The 19150-nt window shown below is 37.0% G+C and overlaps 1 protein-coding gene and 2 non-coding genes across 3 annotated transcripts; all 3 read left to right on the top strand.

Annotated features, from left to right (window-relative positions):
• Positions 1-2769: 2769 nt before the first annotated feature.
• On the top strand, positions 2770-2914 carry LOC114543405. The gene has a single exon (XR_003690026.1). It is a non-coding gene; the product is annotated as a U12 minor spliceosomal RNA (small nuclear RNA).
• Positions 2915-3253: 339 nt separating this feature from the next.
• LOC114543406 lies at positions 3254-3398 on the top strand. Its single transcript, XR_003690027.1, has one exon. It is a non-coding gene; the product is annotated as a U12 minor spliceosomal RNA (small nuclear RNA).
• A 5576-nt stretch (positions 3399-8974) lies between these two features.
• Positions 8975-10664, top strand: LOC114543402. Its single transcript, XM_028562394.1, has one exon. The coding sequence runs from the start codon at positions 9268-9270 to the stop codon at positions 10012-10014; it is 747 nt and encodes a 248-aa protein (XP_028418195.1). The 5' UTR covers positions 8975-9267; the 3' UTR covers positions 10015-10664.
• The last annotated feature ends 8486 nt before the right edge of the window (positions 10665-19150 follow it).

The following is a 19150-nucleotide window of genomic DNA, read 5'->3' on the forward strand; positions in this document are numbered from 1 at the left end:
CATGCCAGGCATTCTAGTCTTTGTAATTAAATAATGCAGGTCTTAAATGGTTATCTGGGTAAGATCTATTGAAACATACTAATAAAGTCTGATATACTATGCCGCTTATGTATTGTGCCGTATAACGAACACATATATATGCTAACGGAGACGTTTTTAGCGACATCGCGGGCGGAGATGGCAGGCTTGGGTACATTTGGTGTATAGAATCTTGCGTTTTGACTGATACCAACATCATGTTTTTTCAACTAACGTGGTGGTAGTTTTTGTTCTTATACCTAAACTTCGTGTACGAGGCGTCGTTATGTCATCGAAGTGATCGAACGTTCTAGATTTAATTGAGATGAAAGAGCTGTTATAATGATAGGCAGGCAGGAAATTACTGAAATTCAGTTTACAATTTGCGATTCGTCAACCGATTATATAGGAATACCGAGAATTTAATTTGGATTGGTATAATACTGATCGAGAAGATTGGCGTAATAACGTAATAAAAATTGTTTCACAAATAGTACGTATACATACGGGTTAGCTATAGTATATGTTACTAATGTTAGTGTCATTGTTATTCAAATTGTGTGATCTTTCTTGTTGAAATCGATTATCTATAAGCATGAGATTTCCCAGCTTCGTAGAAACCTCGGGCGTGCAAATCGATGACAATCCTGCTTATATATATATATATATATATGTTCGTTAATCCTCTCATGCTTCATTATTAATAACTGCTTTAAGTTTTGACTATTTTGCAATGAAATTATGTCTTATGACTTATATAAACGCGTATTAGAGAAGTGCATGCATGTTGGCAAAACAAAAAAGACGGGCAAGTAGGTAGAGGGAGATAAATTTTACCATGTCATGCTATGATTCGCCATGCCTATACTCTATAACCGTACCTCGTTCGACTTGTTCCTGCCATGAATAACGATGCGATGGCTCTCCGTTTCCTTCGTCCCATGTTTTTCGCCTCTCGTCAGCTTCCCTTCGCATGGCTCGCGTCATCTTTCGACGTGACTTCGACATTTTTTTTTGTATTTGACAGAAAAATTACTATTTTATGTGTATCCTTGGGTATACGTAGCTACTTTCACATAAAGGCTTCGCATTTGGTTTTCCGTTTATGCCTAATCAGAGTATTCGTAAAACAATAAACGCAGAGAATAAACGGATATGCAAAAAATTAAAATCAATATCATTCTTATTGAAGCACACGATGTGCATGATCATTGTTGGTATATTATGCTTTGATCAGTATTTCATTATTCGCTTTATTCTTTATCGAAATAGCAATAGCCCGTTTAAACAGGTGTATAAGTGGTGAAGCGGGTTGTCTAGTTCAGTTCCATCTTGTTGGATGCATGTGGTGCCAGTTGAAAGAGGACTGGAAATAAGACTTGAATGAAATTTTCATACTTTTGAATGAAAATATGTGCCGTAGTGCATGGCAAAGAAACGATAGTCTGGTTTGCTGAAAGGATTCCCAGCATTCTGTAAAGACTGGAAATTCTTTCTACGAATTTTCAATACTAGTGCCCAGTACTTCTCAATTCTCATTTATCTTAGATTGAGGCAATCAAGGCATTGAACTGGTCGCATTTAGATGGCTTGACATGGAATATACGGGTTGCTGCTTGAGTGCCTCAAAATGAATTATGAAGGAACGTTTTTTTACTGTTATTACTGCGATTTCGGGAAGTGGGATATATTCGCAAGTATCATTGCACCATAATTAGTAGAAGTGTGCATGTCCAGTATATAGCTTCATTGTATCATATTGTGGGGTCTTTCTGCCATATATAAATTCGTTTTATTGCTATTGGTTCTTAAGTATTGTCGTTAACTGCTTGGCTAAACAAATTAAGGGCACAATAACTTTCATAAAATTGCGGGCGCTTAAGTTAGAAACGGTCAGTCGAAATTTTCGTTTGCTCATGAAACACGTCAAACACGTCAAGCGTCAAACCCACGCTGAGATCGATGTTTTCCTGACGTCACAACTTCTTCGTTTTGAAATACAGTGTGTCCAAAAAGTGACACTAGAAATTATCTCGTTATTTTTTAACCTCTTAAACGCGCTTATACTGTGTTACTACAGACTCCGTTTTGTCAGTTGAGCCATGGTTTCTGTAAGTGGACTTTTATTGTAATCATAGTTATTTAAAATTCAAGAAGCTGATGTCTATGAATCTGTTGATTCAGCGTAGCGCTCAGGCATTCAAACTAAAACAATACTGAGATAATTTCTATAGTGTCACTTTTTTGGGGGACACACTGTCTACCATCTGCAAATATAAACCAACAAAGATCCGAGCACGTACACGACATTGTTTAGCAACAACTCATCAGACATGGCCTTTTGACGGGTGAGCTTTTTTTGGTTGGATCTACAATGTGGAAAATTGCCGGTCCTGAAATGTCGTCCGAACGCCTTTATCGGATTACTAATGTTGTGAAAATACGAAAAACGGTTTTTAAATTTTCGGCTCCAAACATATTTTTTATAAAACATCGTTCAAGTCAGCTATATTTTCCTTTGCGCATGCGTAGTAAAATACGTTCTAAATGACAGTCCGTGCTTGAGCAATTGTTATGTAATTGCGATCATTGACTCATTTTTCAAATAGTAATGAAAAAAGCATCTTAGTTGGCAAAAGTTTGTTGTTTTTTTTCGGTCGTTTTGCAGCGTTTTTGATGTTTTCATTCAACGCACCGCAAGCGTATACTTAAATTTTAATGGTTATAATATCCGTGCATACCAATAGTTCTTTGCCTTAAACTAATGAGTAAGGAAAATAACGATCTGGGTGACGCCAGATCTACGCCCAGTAATGCGTAAGAATTTCTGAAGGGTAGAGGTCGCCCTTGGATAGCCCGCTTACTTTCGCGGGAGTCCTTGTTGAAGCGATCTCCGTAATAGAAGAAATAAAGGAAATTTCTCTACTGCTTTGGTTCTTCCACAGAGAGAAACCCAATTTCCTTTCCGGACATTATTTTTATAAAACACCGTTCATGTCAGCCATATTTTTCTGCGCATGCGTAGTAAAAAACGTCTTAAATGACAGCCCGTGCTAGTGTAATTATTATGTAATTGCGATCATTTACCTATATTGCAAATTAATGAAAAATCATGTTAGTTGACAAAGTTATTTTTCTTTTCGCCGTTTTGTAGCATTTTTTATGTCTTCATTTAAACGCACCGCAAGCGCTACCTGAATTTTAATCCTTATATATCCTTGTATGCAATAGTTCTTCGCCTTAAACTAATGAGTAAGGAAATAACGATCTGGGTGACGCCAGATCTACGCCCAGTAATGCGTAAGAATTTCTGAAGGGTAGAGGTCGCCCTTGGATAGCCCGCTTACTTTCGCGGGAGATCCTTGTTGAAGCGATCTCCGTAATGAAAACATAATGAAAGAAAAAAGGAAATTTCGCTACTGCTTCGGTGCTTCCACAGAGAGAGAACCCAATTTCCTTTCCTACCTAACTGAGAATTCGTTTATGATTGATCCAGTGTGCTCAGTGTAAAAAATCCCAGGCCGTTCAAAAACATCTTGTTTCTCTTCTTGTTGCATTGTAATCAGTTCTTTGATTTTTATAGTCTACACGGATACGTAATGTATAAATGCTTCTCCAGTTCGTGCAACTGACCGAAATTGAATATGGGGCAATCGCGAGTAACAAAAATCCAAATATTCACCTTTGACAGGAGTGAAATAAAAAAGCGCTTCATGGGATAATTTAATTATTGTTATCAGCTTCAACTTGACCTGCTCTGTATTTAATTATTGTTTTCAGCTTCAACTTGACCTGCTCTGTATGCGAACCACAACGGGCTCAGGCTAACTAGGTTTAGCGATATATCCTAACGCCCACACAATATGGCTTCCCAAGACCGCATCTCCACATTATTCAGACATTTACACAACCGTTACGAGAGAGGAATTTGGCAGAGTGGTAAAACACGTAAACTTAGATACTCTATTTGGGATGGCTGGAGACATGGAAGATAAAGAAAATGCGTCGAAAAATCTCGAGGTAAGGGTGTGTTACTTCCCTTATTTCAGCTATTCATGCAATGTAGGGCAAGACACAGGACAGAGTGAGATCGCTAACTAGGCAGATGTTGTGACTTGTGACTTTTTGCCTTTGTGTACTGTAATCCTCTGAATGCGATGATCACCAAAAAGGCTCTATGCATGTATTGTGCCTTTTAAAGCTCCTGTAAGGATTCACGTTTTCCCATCTTTCACCGCTGTAATAGTCCGATTAAAAGTGGAGTTACTCGCCTCAGCATCCTTTTACATACACATGCAGCTCGCGCGAATACGCTGATTTTGCGACATTGGCGATGCATTCATGAACATAGATACATAAACCCCTGGGCCGGTTGTATCAAGGCTGGATAGAGCTATCCAACGGATAGTGATTTTTTCAACCGTTCTGAAAATGCTTGAAAAGCGACAAAATTTTATCTTTAGGAATACTAAGATTTAATCAAGCTATAGAAAACAGCGGATGATTTTAAAGCGATTGAAAAAAAACCACTATCCGGTGGATAGCGCTATCTGGCTTTCATACAATCGCCCCTTGATTTATAACAGCAATCACCTGAATTGATGTAATTGCACGGAACATTCGTAAAGCCTGGTTTCCATTCAGGTCGTAATTGTCGTGCACGTCACGTCATTAATATTTCTATACGTGTATGCAGTCGTTCACAAGGACATTCAACCAAAGAGAAACAAAGATCCGGACTATTCCACATCTGCGACAATAACGTGCTCACGAAAATTACGAAAATTACAAAATGAAAACCAGGCTTTAAGACATGCCAATAAGAAATTATGACAAGTTCGCGATCTTGAGCAGGTGTACGTAAACGTTGTAATCCGTAACAAGTTTCAGGTCATTTCTATCTCTATATAACTAGCCTCTATATACATGATTTCTATCAACGTAGAAACTAATTGAATAAACTGATGTATATCTGTACTGTATTTAGTGACCAAATACGAGGATATTTTCTATAGTGACCTTAATTAATGCATTTTACCACAAAACGATAGCGCTTTGAATGCATGCGTGAATGACAAATTTGCAAATTCAAAAGGACGAACTTTTGGCTAAATTGGATTTAAGAGTCCCGCGGACATGCAGCAAGCGCGCCGATCACAGGACTGAGACTCAAAGCATTTGTATGGGCACCAATCTACTAAAAGAAGTATATTTTATCGGCTACAAGCACCGGTTGTGCGGTTATAATTCAACTTTGAATTATTTATTAGCGATAAAAACGTAAAATAAACATAGAAATACGACGCAGGATGCATGTCATCAGTATAAACCAATGCAGGATGTCGGCATAGCGGAATGAAATATGAAATTTTTCGTTTTGTCGAAATGAGAGTGCGTTCGATTTTTTGGCATTTATGCCTCGGGTGGAAATGGAAATAGAAAATACCAATAATAAATGTTGAACCAACTTCTACAGATGCACAATTTCTTTTTACTTACTGACCTCAAATATAAATCTGGGATTTAGTTTAACCAAAAGGATTACCATAGCTATGTGCATTTTACGTGGGTTCATGCACAGAGGGTATAAACATCGACCAACAAACACAAATTAATTTATTTAGCATCAATTGCAGAATGTGGGTGAAATTTGAATGCTTTTAAGTCGGCTAATATTTAAGGAAAATCGTGGTGCCTGGCATTAGACTCCTACGTTGGCTAACCAGATTGTTTTACAAACATTCTTTCTCATATACACCCGCCTTCGAGTCCGAAGGTTTATATAGGGCCCCGTCTCTAATAAGTCAATAGTTTTGTCGCAGCAAATTCTTTGATAAAATGCAAGTAGAAAAGCAGTAAGCGGTATTTGCCGGTATTTCCATTGCAAAAGGTTACAAATGCGCATCCTTTTTGTGGGCGCAATGTTTTTTTCACATATATCGTGCAATGACATGATTTTCAAATCGGGAGGGTTCATCGGTAATTCAATCCCAAACATACTACTACGCAAAGCGAAAAGTGAAATTAAAATTTACGAGCGCCAAAGGAGTGCTGGGAAATAAAGTAAACCAATGTACGAACAACCTACATGCATGGCATGTGATTTTCACCAGACAATTTGACAAACTCGCGTTTGCTTATTTTCCCCCATATGTTACAAACATTAATGTGTCACTCTACAGCTACCGTTTATCTTAATGCAAAAAAAATATGTCTTGGTATTAAATCTATGATTTCAGTACTTGAGAATCATTATCGAGAAATTTTTGCAGGAATCATTAAAGATAATGCCATGCATGAGGAAATCAATAACAATTCTTGCTACTTGCTAACCTCTCTAAAGGCGTCTACACGATTTATGACGATCCGCCGTGCAACTCATGTAGCACTTATATAAATATGAATACAAGGGCTGGTAATTAGGGTTGCGAGTTCAAGTGCTGAACACATTTATTTCTAATCATGAAATGATTGAAGTTGCATAAAGTCTAAACGGCACAAACAAAGTTGTAATTTAATTTTGTGGGTGATAATTGTGTTCGTCAGCACTATATCCTTTTATATTGAACTGGGAGGCAGCATTATATACTTGCCAGTGCAGTACAGCTCATTGAGCGGAATAGATAGCCTTGAGTGCATGAATACAGTTGTCGAAGCTACTAGTTTTTGCGGTGGGATAGAAGCTGAGCATGTTGTTGTTATCAAATCAGGCTGCACGGTAAAATATACTGAGTCCAAGGCCGAGCATTAATTAATATAGCTTTAATAACGTAAGGAGTAAGTTCGCCAAATATTTATTGTAGTGAATACAACTAAATTATATTATATACTTAATTTAAAATGTCGCCTATAATACAGCAGCTGTGTATCGTTATAATTTACATTATACAGCAAAAACAGAGGTAGTCCAATGCGAAGCTTTTCCCACACAAGAGCATAGGGGCAGGACAGTCTCTTTTATTATCGAGGTCGTGGTGAGCTCAGCCAAGTGACATCGTCTAGCTGTCGTACGCATAATTTTAAATGGTTTCATTCTGTTGTATTTTCTAAAGATGCTAACAATTATCATTTAATTAAATAGTTATGCAAATATGATAATGGTAAGAAAGATAATGCCCGATTGTTTTTAAACCGAAAGGAAATGAATATGAATTGAAAAGTCTAAATGAATGAACGGTATGAACTATGCATGAAAGCGAAACATCAAGCTAATAACCATGTCCATGTACTCACTTGTGCTGCTACAGATTGACAACGAATTTAAATTTAAGATTCATTCCCACAGTTCGCCTATATAATTTTATTTAAGAGGAAATATCGCCATGATGTACAATCGAAAGATAAACGGCACACTTAACTTCATGCAGCGACTTTTGTTCTGGTCAATATGTCTCCTCTTTATATTGGCTGTATACTAACTTGACACACGAATTGGGAATATGGCTTGATATTATACATGACACGGCATATAAAGCCATTCACACGTGCACGTGAATTGTGAAATAAAGACTTGCGGGCGAAAATAAAACCTGGGAACATGTGTCCTATTAGAGCGAACCCGAATACTGTGCAGGTAATGAGGCAATTCAGACCCGAACCATCCAGCTTGCAACACACAGAAGTAGTCTTGATCGAATTTGGAGGCCTTTCAGTATAAATGCGACAAGTTTGCTAGCAGTAGCTTTAATATTTTTACATTTCTGGACAGTTTTGTGGTACTGCACTTAATTTTGTGGTATCTATCGACTTCTAGTAAATTACTGCTTTCAAGAGATCTAGCCGGTTCATTCGCGTAATTCCTTGTCCCCGCGACAAGAAATGTGTAACGATATCACGTTTGGATTATTTTTTTAATGTAAAATTAAGACATTAAGACATTTTTCAATCGTGTAAAAAGTTGACAGTAGGTACCTATAAAAGTATATTTGACGCCTGTCAATATGTATTTTGTTATTCCAAACAATCCTAGAATGCTCCGTGATCTCTCATTTTTTTCTGGAAAAGCTCATGCAGCGAAGCCTTCTAGGCAAAACGTTTCTGCAAAATGAAACCATGTGATGGTGAGCAGCATTTCGAGAGTTCTTTCCTGCTAGCTCATTTTAAACAATAGGCATTGACAAGTGCTTTTTTCAGACTCCCTGTCGGCTGTCGCAATCAAAAAGCTGTATCTTCCCTTCGAATTTGTAATTTCTCCGAGCTGGGGAGGAATTTATTATGAGCCCCTTCCCCCCAAAGTTGCGATAACGAATAAGTATAACCTTGCCACCATCCATATGCACAATGACAAGAAAATTTAAAATAAGAATATATACTCGTACGCATAATAGCCCCGGGTAGTGTCGCAGCCCCTCGCAAGAATGATTTTCATTGTCTAAACTTTACAATACATTTCTGTTTCAACTAATAGCATAGCTTATCCAATTATCAAAAACATTATCCAATTGGACGAAAGCTTCCGAGAGCTGCGACATGTCCCATAATAGCTCCTGCCATAATTACTTGAAGTTGAATGTTTGATGTACTACTCAGTGAAAATAACCCTAAGTATTTCTGGACGAAATTCACCCTGATTTCAGTAATTTGGATTTTGGGATATTACAAAAGGGAAAAGGACCTGGCAGCCTGGCAGGCGCTTAGGATTTAGGAAGTGGACAGCCAAAGGCAATGAAACCTCTTTCCCAAGTGCTCTTAAGAATACGCCCCCTTTCGAGTACATACAAAGCCGCAAATAGCCATCCAATCACAACGCGCACAACTTCGAAATAATCGTGCTCATATATATCAACTCATATATTTCAATATTTATTATTGCTTTTCAACAAAACAAAATTTTACGCACAGGAAATTGATTTAAGTGCTCGTATACACATTCATCAGCATGAATATTTTTAGCATGTCATCATCGCGGGCTAAACGGTGTTATAACATTATAATTCCGTGATCATTTCAGTTCTACTTTTATCGGCTTTTCCCCATCCTTGTCTTGCCTATTTAGTTTTGGCGTCAAATTAATTTGACTTTAGACAGAGCAGGTGCCGCGGCAGCTGGACAATGCTATTTATCGACGCCTGCCAATAAACGTACAGCAATTCGCCAAACATGCGTACTCGCCATGGAAATTGATTCCATTTGGGGCTGCGCTTATATTACGGGCGCGAGGTAAATACGCGGTCTACAGAGTAACAATAACAACAATAATAACATTCGCGATTGTTTTGGTAGGAAGAGGGGAACGCGGACGAAGAAAGGATGATCAAGCGAAAACTCGGTTTAGAATGTGGCGTGAAAAAGATTACGGAGCAGCGAAGTTTCGAAGTCCGATATTTCGGCAGTACGATGCTCGTGGAGCCAGACATGAAGCGAATCCGCGAGGCCATTCGACATTTGATCGGTGATATTATAGTGAAGGGCAAGGAACGATCACTACCAAAGGTTACCGTACAGATATTGCAAGATGGACTTCACTTGAAGGAGAAACAAAAAAAGTCGGAGGAGAAGGTTATACCGATACGCAAGCTATCCTACGGCACGGTTATGAAATCGAATGTTCAGCTACTTGCGTTTAATCATCATATGGATAAAACACCGCCGAAAATGGAGTGTTTCGTTGTCTTGTGTGAAACGGACGAGGCACTCAAAGAGATTGGACTGGCGATATACAGCGCTGTGCGAGAGCAGCATTTTCAAAGCGTCCGAGAGCTTAGAAAGGGATCGCGACCGGGCTGTGTGTTGGAGGAAAAGGAAGCCATTAAGTCCGTCGAGAGCGCGTGTGAACCCGCCGCGACTGACGTTAGCCGTAGCAATCTTAGCGAAAAGGCTTCCCCTCACGTGAACTTTGAACTTCATGATGAAGCCGATCAGTATCTTTCGTTGCCCGATCTCTCCGACAGTCAGAACGAATCGGATTTGCGAACGGCTTTGGAGGACATGTTGAAAGTTGTCGAGGAAGAGGAAATGAAAAATTGTCTAACGAGTGACGCGAAATGTGAGTCATGAAAACGATAATTGTGATCTGTGAAGCCGTTGACTAGTACGTGTTTGAACACACAAGCGCTGGTTTCATGAAATTGATTTAATTTCTTGATATGATTTTGCACAAAGAAAATGTTGTAATAATGCGACAGAATATGAGTAGTCTACGATGATTAAGAGAATGATTTAATATCATTAATACAGTTGCACTAAAGATATTCTATTTGTACAGACTACAGATTGCCGAATGAATAAAGCTGGCTTTTACGGCACTTTCCGTTCACTGTTTTAATATGCTTGAACAATAACGCTAGCTTAGTCCTCAGCGCGAGTTTCTTCCTCTGTCTTCCACTCTGAATGTCCCGTCTGATTTAATGGTGATTTTATCAAGAACGTAGCTACGTGTGTGAATGTCCCTGCACGTGCTGCAGTTCGCTGATATATAAATGAATTTGCACGACTTTGGGAAAATTTTAATATATTGCCTACACTGATTAACATATAGAATAACAAAAGTATAAAAACATGGAGCTTTCACACCCTTTTCATCAATAAAATTTTGTAACACCTTCCGGTAATCAGTCAAAATGCATGCAATCTTATTAGTCGGGCAGTGCAGGTAATTATTCGTCACTTTCTTCATTAGTAAACGAGCTGTATTAATAATTACACTTTTTCTGGCCAAATGTATTTTGAACATGCATTAATAGTCGAAAATATAGATTTCGAACAATTAAGTTACTGTTCACTTCGCAGCGAAAACATTGAACAGAAGTGCTGGTCGTCAAGATGCGATCCGTTTTTTCAATGCATCCAACTGACTAAACGGTGATTACGAAGTCTGAAATGATAAAAAAAAAGTTAAACATAAATTAAACATCAAGTGGTCAACAAATGGATGAATAATGCTTGGTGGCGGCTGCGGAAATTGAACTTAGCTATATAGTTCTAACTTGGACGTCAAATTTGGTGGGTAAAAGTATTATAAATGCTCCGAAATATGTTTTGCAGTTTGAAACTTGCACACGGTAAAAACAAATTGTCTGAATTAATAATCTTGTGTATAAACCTAGCTACAATTCTAGACAAAAAACACGCGAACGCTATTTATAATGGCTGACTTTAGGTCAATCAATTATTTTTTCGCATGCACAGTCGTATTGATCCCTTGTTAAAATGTTTTGTTAAAAATTGTTTTGTTAAATTGTAAAGTCAATTGCTAAATTGCCATTACAAAGCTGCCAGATCTTTTTGATAAGCTCTCAAAAGATTGCAGATCGAGAACTTTTCAGAAGGAAATTAAAACTTGTTTTGACATATTGTGTACAGTGGTATTTTTATTTCTGCGGTGTGATGCTTGTCCAAATGTTTTTTAACAAGAGGAATAGGTAAGCCAAGTTTTAATTCTTTAACATTTTAATGAGGTTCTCTAAATTAGGTTTTATATTAATTTGTAATCACTCGTGTGATTTTGAGTAGAATAGGAGTATTAACTTATTAAATAGTACCGTCCTATTGGCGTTATCTATTCTCACGAATAGGTTAATTCTCTTGACATTTCAAGAGATATAGAATGATAGAAATGATAGAATATTATATCCAGCTGCACTAAGCTTAATGCAGTAGATGCATCATGCATGAGAATTGAGAAGAAGATGTTTGGACGCCTTCAATCAAAGGCTCAGACGTGCGAAAAAGTTGAGGCCGGAATTTTGCCGAGGAAACCTATTAGTAACTGCTAACTACCCAATTTTGAGCAATGATTGTCTAATATGTGAAAGACATGGTTTAAATTTTGGTAGCTATAGTTGGCAGAAGTACCTCCCATCCTCCTATTTCTTTTCGGTGGCTTCAAAAACGTAATGCTGTATGATGCTAAATTAATATAAAACAAAAACACGCGCCGGGAACGAGGCAGGTCTACCGTCTACGACGATAAAAGAAAACATCTCTCTGAAACCAAGACGAAGCATGTACAACAACCAATCCTAATACCTTGCTTTTACAGTTTACCAGCAGTTTACCTTTAGACACAAATCAAGGGCGCATGCGTGGAAGCGGATAAAGACCCTGGGTACGAGTTTTACCAAACTCTAAGTTGTGACTCACAACGCACACTACAATAAGTCTCCAAACAGAAAGTCAACTTTATTTTCCTTCGTAGGATTGTTTAGACAAGACATAAGATTCTTAGCGATAACATTTATTGAAAAAAAATGGGCGATGAACATACACAAGCGTCTGCCATTTCAGGAATCAACGATCATGCATCCGAAAATCCAGTCACTCTTCAAGAAGGCAACGTGCTCGAAAGAGACTTGGAAAATTTTGTTGTTGTGGGGTCTGATCCCTCCGTTAGCAATGAGGATAGTGAAGGTCCAGGGCGACGACCAAAAACCGAGGAAGAAATGAGGGAATGTAAATACTGCGAGTTCAAAGCCAAAGATTGGCCGGTAAGTATAATAAAGTTCTTGTCACTTTTTGTATGTTGATTACAATTGATTGATTCACTCAACCTTCTAAATTTGATATTTAACTTAAGTCAATGACTCAAGGTTAGAGAATTTTGGAGTGCACAGATCATCCCAGTTTAGTATTAAACTCCTCAGTTTAAACTAGTTAACTTCTCTGTACCAGTCCATTAATTGAAACCAAGGCCACTGTTATGGTAAAGTATTTGATGATAGATCCCCTTGTAAATCTCTTGTCAATGAGCCCTGGCATTGATGAATATAACACTTTCCCAAACAAACAAAAATAAACTACTAATATATACATACAATGTTGAGATAGTAAATAGTTTTCCTCAAAGAATGCAGCAATATGTAAGCCTAAATTCCATGACTCTTCCCTTGTTTATTCTCTTAGTAATGAGAATAACACTTACATCTTGATTAAAGATCATTTGACTTATGACATTTAACTTAGCATCAAATGTTGTATAACAACTGCCTAAAATAGACAAAAACACTTCTCGACATTTGCACATTTTTATCAATTTTTATCAACACATGGCTTATTTTTATCAATTTTAAACTCCCATTTTAAACCTATTTCCATCACCTGTTTCCAGAATTCAGGCATTTAAAATGAACTTTAGAAAGCATAGGCGTACGAGGCGGGGGGCCCCCAGTTTAACCAGAAATATTAATTAGTCGGGCAATTTGTATTTACGATTCGGGCAATTTCTACTTAAGTGATTTGGTCTCCACACTACATAAAAATATTTGAGAATGCTCAAATATGGTAGAATATATATGCTTGCAGCTTGCGTAAACCCGAATTAAACGAAACAAAAATAATTGAAATAAACATGCTTTTCCGTATGTGCCACTGACTACCCTATGTGCCACAACTGATTGGCGCAGCAAAACTCACCATGTAGTTACGAAACACTTCTATCATTTTGTAAGTTTGTAACTTTACTAACTTTTATGGCAACTGTACATAATTTAATCCGAGATTTAATCGAAGTTGGGGAAGGAAATCATGTCCTTTATGCACTAGATAGACCTCAGAATCCTGACTTTATTTTGCAAAATCTAATGCGGAAAATGCAAGAAATCACATTTGCGGGTCACTAATTTTCAAAAATTCCCCCTCCCCGGACCCCCCTAGTGGGGCTCACGCCTTCGGCGTTCACATCTCGGCTCTCCAAAACACTGACCCTGGCTACGCCGCTGCCTAGATTCAGCAAAACGATTTCCCCTTTCCGATTACGTGCTTCGCTATGAGTGGAAATCAAATTGCCTAAATAATGTGAAGGCTGTTAAAGTTTCGTCGTAGTACCCAAGCAGGAAATGGTATTTCAGCGTTTGTACGTTCTGGGGGAGCAGACCCCTGGACCATCCTTGATTTTCTCGGTCTTCGGCGCTCGTCAGGCAGACTATCCCGCCCCCCCCAAAATTTCTAGGCCTGTACGCCTATGTTAGAAAGAAATTCCATCGCTGCATTTTGTACAAGTTTATAACCTGATGATTTCCATTGCAATAGAATCCTTATGTTGAGGTCATAGATTAATATGAAGGAAGAATTAATACTAGCTTAACTTGATTTTTTAAATGTTTTGCATGGAGAGTGAAGTCGTATTATAGAAGTGATGTGATCTATGTAGCTTGCATACGTATATATGTCTTAAAACTGCATTGAACCATATTTTTAACCTTAGGAATTTGCAAAACATGTCTTCAAAATTCATCATATCAAAAAAGTGGCTGAAGCTTATAATATAAAGTTGTCAAAGGATCATCCTTTCACTTATGAATGTGATGTGAGTATTTTGGTCATAGTGCAAAAAGTTTGCTGGGAGTCTGCACCTCTCTGGCCTCACTGTGACCAGTCAGTCATGTTTCAGAGTTTTATGAAAAGTTGAAAAGCATTTATTTTCGTTGTGCTCTTCTTTTTAATATGTTATATAAAGAAATATAATATCTACAGCAGCTAATGTGCTCAAAATTCAAAACTCAAAATTTGAAGATACTACTTTTGGATTACAACAAGGATGAGTACTTGGTCCTCACTTTCTTTACTTAGTATGTCAACAGAATTTCAATAATTTGTTGAAGACACTAACATAATAATATAATAATAATAATAATAATTACCTAGTAAAATAAACACAAGTTTATTAGAGCTGTCTAAAAAAATGCTGTCTAAATCTATATCATTATTGTTTTCAATTAATTTATCATCTGTTAATTTTTATTCAGTTTCTTAATTTAATTAAATTTTATAGAACATACAAATTTTTTATTAGAATAAATATTGAACTAGGAAAATTAGTTGGGTCTTAGTCTCTTAGATGTACATGTACAGCTGGAAGGAGAATCCCAAAATTAGTAAAATCAGAAAGGTTTGCAAAATGTTGTAAAGTATGAAAACTATTGCTGTGTGAAATTAGCAAATTTTGTATAAGCCAGTATTATGCGCAAAAAAACATTACCACTTTTCAAAAAGTTATACTAATTTGGATAAAATTTGTCAAATTTGCATGCAATTCTGAAGTTATACAAACAGATTTAGACAGCATTATTTTTGACAGCTCAAATATACTTCTATTTATTGTGCAAGTTAATTGTTATTATACTTAAAATAGAGTAGAATTGATTAGAGCACCCAAATGTTTATCGGCTTCATAAATGCTTTGATAAAAACCTTGGCAAGTAAAAAACCACAAAGTTTGTCTTTTCAATATCTATTTCCATTTATTGTTTGGGTAACTTGAATCAAATTCCAGATTTTTGAAGGAAAATAATATGTTAGTGTCTTCAGTGATACTAGTATTGACAGAAGAAATAGTACAATGTAAACTACTAGATCTTATATACCTTATATACCTGTACAGTACATCTTGGAAGAAAAAAGATAAAATGCACACAATGCTGTATGTACTATACTTTTTTATAGGAGAAGAAGAGTGATTGATTGATTGATTGAATTGATTGATTGAATTTAATAATCGTAATTTGCAGTTAGTAAAAACTGAATTATATACGATATACATAAAAGACACCTAAAGGTATATACATCCATAAGTTTAACTAAATCTAATATATAATTATCTTACAATTATAACAAATTAGGCTATTGTTCGAGACTGTTAGCGATTATGAAGGAGTTCTTATACCGATCAGTTCGAATTCGAGGTAGAGAAAATTTTCTACATCGTTTTAGGGAATATTTACAAATTTTTTCCTGAGGAACTAACGAATTTAATTTATGATCTCTAAGAGTGCAATTATAATGTATGTAAAGTAATGTGTGCAGATTAAAGTCAATTTTTCATAAAACTCTGACACATGGTTACAGTGAGGCTCAGGAGGATCTAGCCCCCCAGCAATCTACCATACTTTATGCCTAAGTTTGATCAAGTACTGTTAGCATAGATATTTAGATAAAGTGGTTAAATCCAAAGTTAGTTGAATGTAATATTGATTATGAAATTCTCCTTCACTTTGAACTCTCTCTTTTCTCCTGCCACTTTGTCAATATAGCTGTAATTTTTTTTCTAGCAAATTATTTTATTTATTTAATTTTTTATTCACGTGTATATGTATCAACTTATTTATTTAAACTCTAATTTTCATAAGATATGTTCAATCACTTGCTGTGGACATCAGTCTTTTAATGCACACATGTTGGGAACAAAACATAGAAAGGTAGGTTTGTTTTACAATCTTTAGGTACTGTAGTACCGAATTAAATGCATCAAGAAATAATTTTTTTTTGAAACTGAAATGTATATATAAATATCGTGCTAGTTTTAGCATTTGATTCAATATTACCAATTTCGCTTTAAGCATATAAGATTTTCAAGATGTAAAATGGTAGCAATGATGCAATGCTCATTATGGCTAATCTTTTTGGTTTTTTGCTACATTTAAATGTATGTTCTTCATATTTCTTGTGTTAGGCATTACAACTGAAAGCTATGGGCTTCGAAAAATCTGCCGGAGGTATTAGCTTGTACATTCATCCTAGTTCATTTGACTTCAATTTCTAAGGATTTAAGAAGGAACGTGAGGGATAGGGACGCAGACAGATAGTACTTCGTAGCAATTTGATGTGGCACATTTTGTAATGGCTAAAAATAGCCCAATACCCCCGAGGGTTCGAAACTTCACGGTCGTTCGGAAGCTACATAATCCTTCATTTTCTGTTGACATGTGTCATAATGAGAAACTTCTCATTTTTAATTTTTTGTGCCCAAATTTTAAATTTTAGGGGGAAAATTGAAAAGCAGCCGGTTTCCCAATACGCAAAATATGAAGCTCTATGACAGGCCTGAGAAATCTGTGAAAGACAAAGCAATTGGCTCACAGATTTTTGCCAATTATCCGCAGCCTTTGATAGGTAGTGTAATATGTCATCATACTTATTCATATACCGTGTATTTACGTTTTTTAAATTTAGCAATTCATACGGCACTATTTAAAAGCAATTATCCCCGTACATTTTCACAACTCCATACATGTAGTCTACATGACAAGTTCGTGTAAACTACATGTTGGATGAAAATGCGCTATGGTCATTTCCAACGTGCATGCAGAGTGATTTGAACAACGTATGTCATTTTGAAAATAGTACACGTAGTACTGCAATCTATTGAACTGAATGACGTAAAATATGAAAAACTAAATCTGTACACTGATATTACTGTGTTTATCTAAGCTGTACTGCCTAACCAAACATTTTATACTGTACAGTAACAGTATATGGTTTACAGTGCTTTAAACGATGGGTAGTGTCTGGCTGAAACCTTTTGACACTCCTGGCTTTGACGCACTGTACTAATCAAAGTTTGGTGTGCAGAATAGCTGCATGCACATACTTAGTTCATCTATCCAAATTATTAATCGACTTTAATCGAATTTGGTTTTTCGGGTATTAGTTTATTGAAAACAATGAACGGCTACGGTAAAACTCTTTTCTACTACCAAGACCAAAGTTTTTCCTTGGTTGTGGTAGCAATGAATAAACTGCATCTCAATGATTGTCACCGACATTTTCAATTTTTTATCTGGCTTGAGATATAAATTGAAGTGTTTGTGCATGTTTTACTTGCATATACTGTAACCTGTGCTATATATACTTCGACCACCCACACGCAGGGCTGGAATACGTGACAGAAGTCCAGGTGGCTGGACAAAATCCACGCTATGAATGCTCTCTATGTGATGCGAAATTTGAACATGATCTCAAGTTTCCTCACTTGGTTGGCCAAAAACATCGTACGAATGTCTTGGTAAGTTCTAACATTGTATTTCACCTTGAGCTTTTGTTGAAAAGCGAGAGGTTGTTTACCGTCATATTGAATATATGACCTTGGTAAACTTGTTGCAACTAATATTTGCACTGGTCTTGTAAAAGACTTGTGCCATAGCGTTCGAAAATTAATCAGATCTGCAATTTGTCTGTCAAAAATGTAGCTTTGATTATGCTGTATTTGTTTCAAGCTGACCACAAGTACAGCACACCCTATTGACAAGTTGTAAAATTTTTTGTGGAATCGTCAGACTTGTTAAATGGTCGTTCTGATACCCTTGTACATTCTGCAGGTCATTACTTGTATAAACATGTGCATGTGCAGCAAGTTGCCCTACTAATACTCACTGGTCGCAAATCACAGTTGGATCGCGATACTGCTATGCATGTATCCAATGCATGCAGGAGCTCAGACGTTTTTTGCGGGGTATTTAAATTAAACGACAAAATTGTTGTGAACTTTGTTAAAGTTACATAAATATAATGCCTAACTGACACACGTCGGTTAAGGTTTTAAGAAATTGCACGAGTCGTTCAATAGCAGGGTCAAAATTAATCTTTTCAGTTGTATAGCTACAACCGGATTAGTGGGTTTGAATATTACTATTCCCATGCACTGACGTGTTTTTAGGATTTAATAAAATCATTTACACCTTGAATTTTATTTGGTAAACTGCCAGAGGCAAAAGTGAAAAAGCATGCAAGTTTAAAACGTCGACGGTAAAGAGTTTTATACAACCAGCCCCTGAAGATGTTCAATCAATTAGGGCCCGGTTAATATATACGTCTGTCGTTTTGATATGCATCGGTGTCTGCGAATCGTATCAATGCTGTGTGTTGTTTATCTAGAAAATCAAGCGGCCTGGTTTTGTAAAAGAATTGCAACCGACCACAATGAAACGTTCTGAGCTCACCGCTGCATTGTTAAAAGAATCCTTAAATTTGGAACTAGCAGAAGGACGCCAGGAAGTTAAAGTCAGGGTTGAGAAGCCGCCCCCAGGGGTTCGCTCACCCACAGGTTAGTGTTGTTTCCACATATGCACAACGACCCACGCAGACCTATATTTTTCGTAACACCTGTTTCGACTTTCGCGTGTTAATTCCGAAAGGAAAATTTCATACCTTTGACAGAAACCTTTCACGGGTAGCCAATCCTCGCCGCACCCTGCAGTGCATCCCATATTTTCCATTTTGTGTTGAAATCAACCTTAAACTTTCCTATTTGTAGAACACGCTCAGTTGTGGGGCCAAAGCGGCAGGCGTGGTGGAGCCGTGGGTATACGCAGAGGAAGAGGAATTGTTTATTCACAACGAGGTTCATTGAATAGGAGAGGAACATCAAACCCCAGGGGCAGAGGATATAATTTGGAACAATACAATCCTCACCAACCCCCTC

Source organism: Dendronephthya gigantea, unplaced genomic scaffold, assembly GCF_004324835.1.
Source record: "Dendronephthya gigantea isolate DGI-Jeju-01 unplaced genomic scaffold, DenGig_1.0 000452F, whole genome shotgun sequence".
Classification (NCBI taxonomy): Eukaryota; Metazoa; Cnidaria; class Anthozoa; order Malacalcyonacea; family Nephtheidae; genus Dendronephthya; species Dendronephthya gigantea.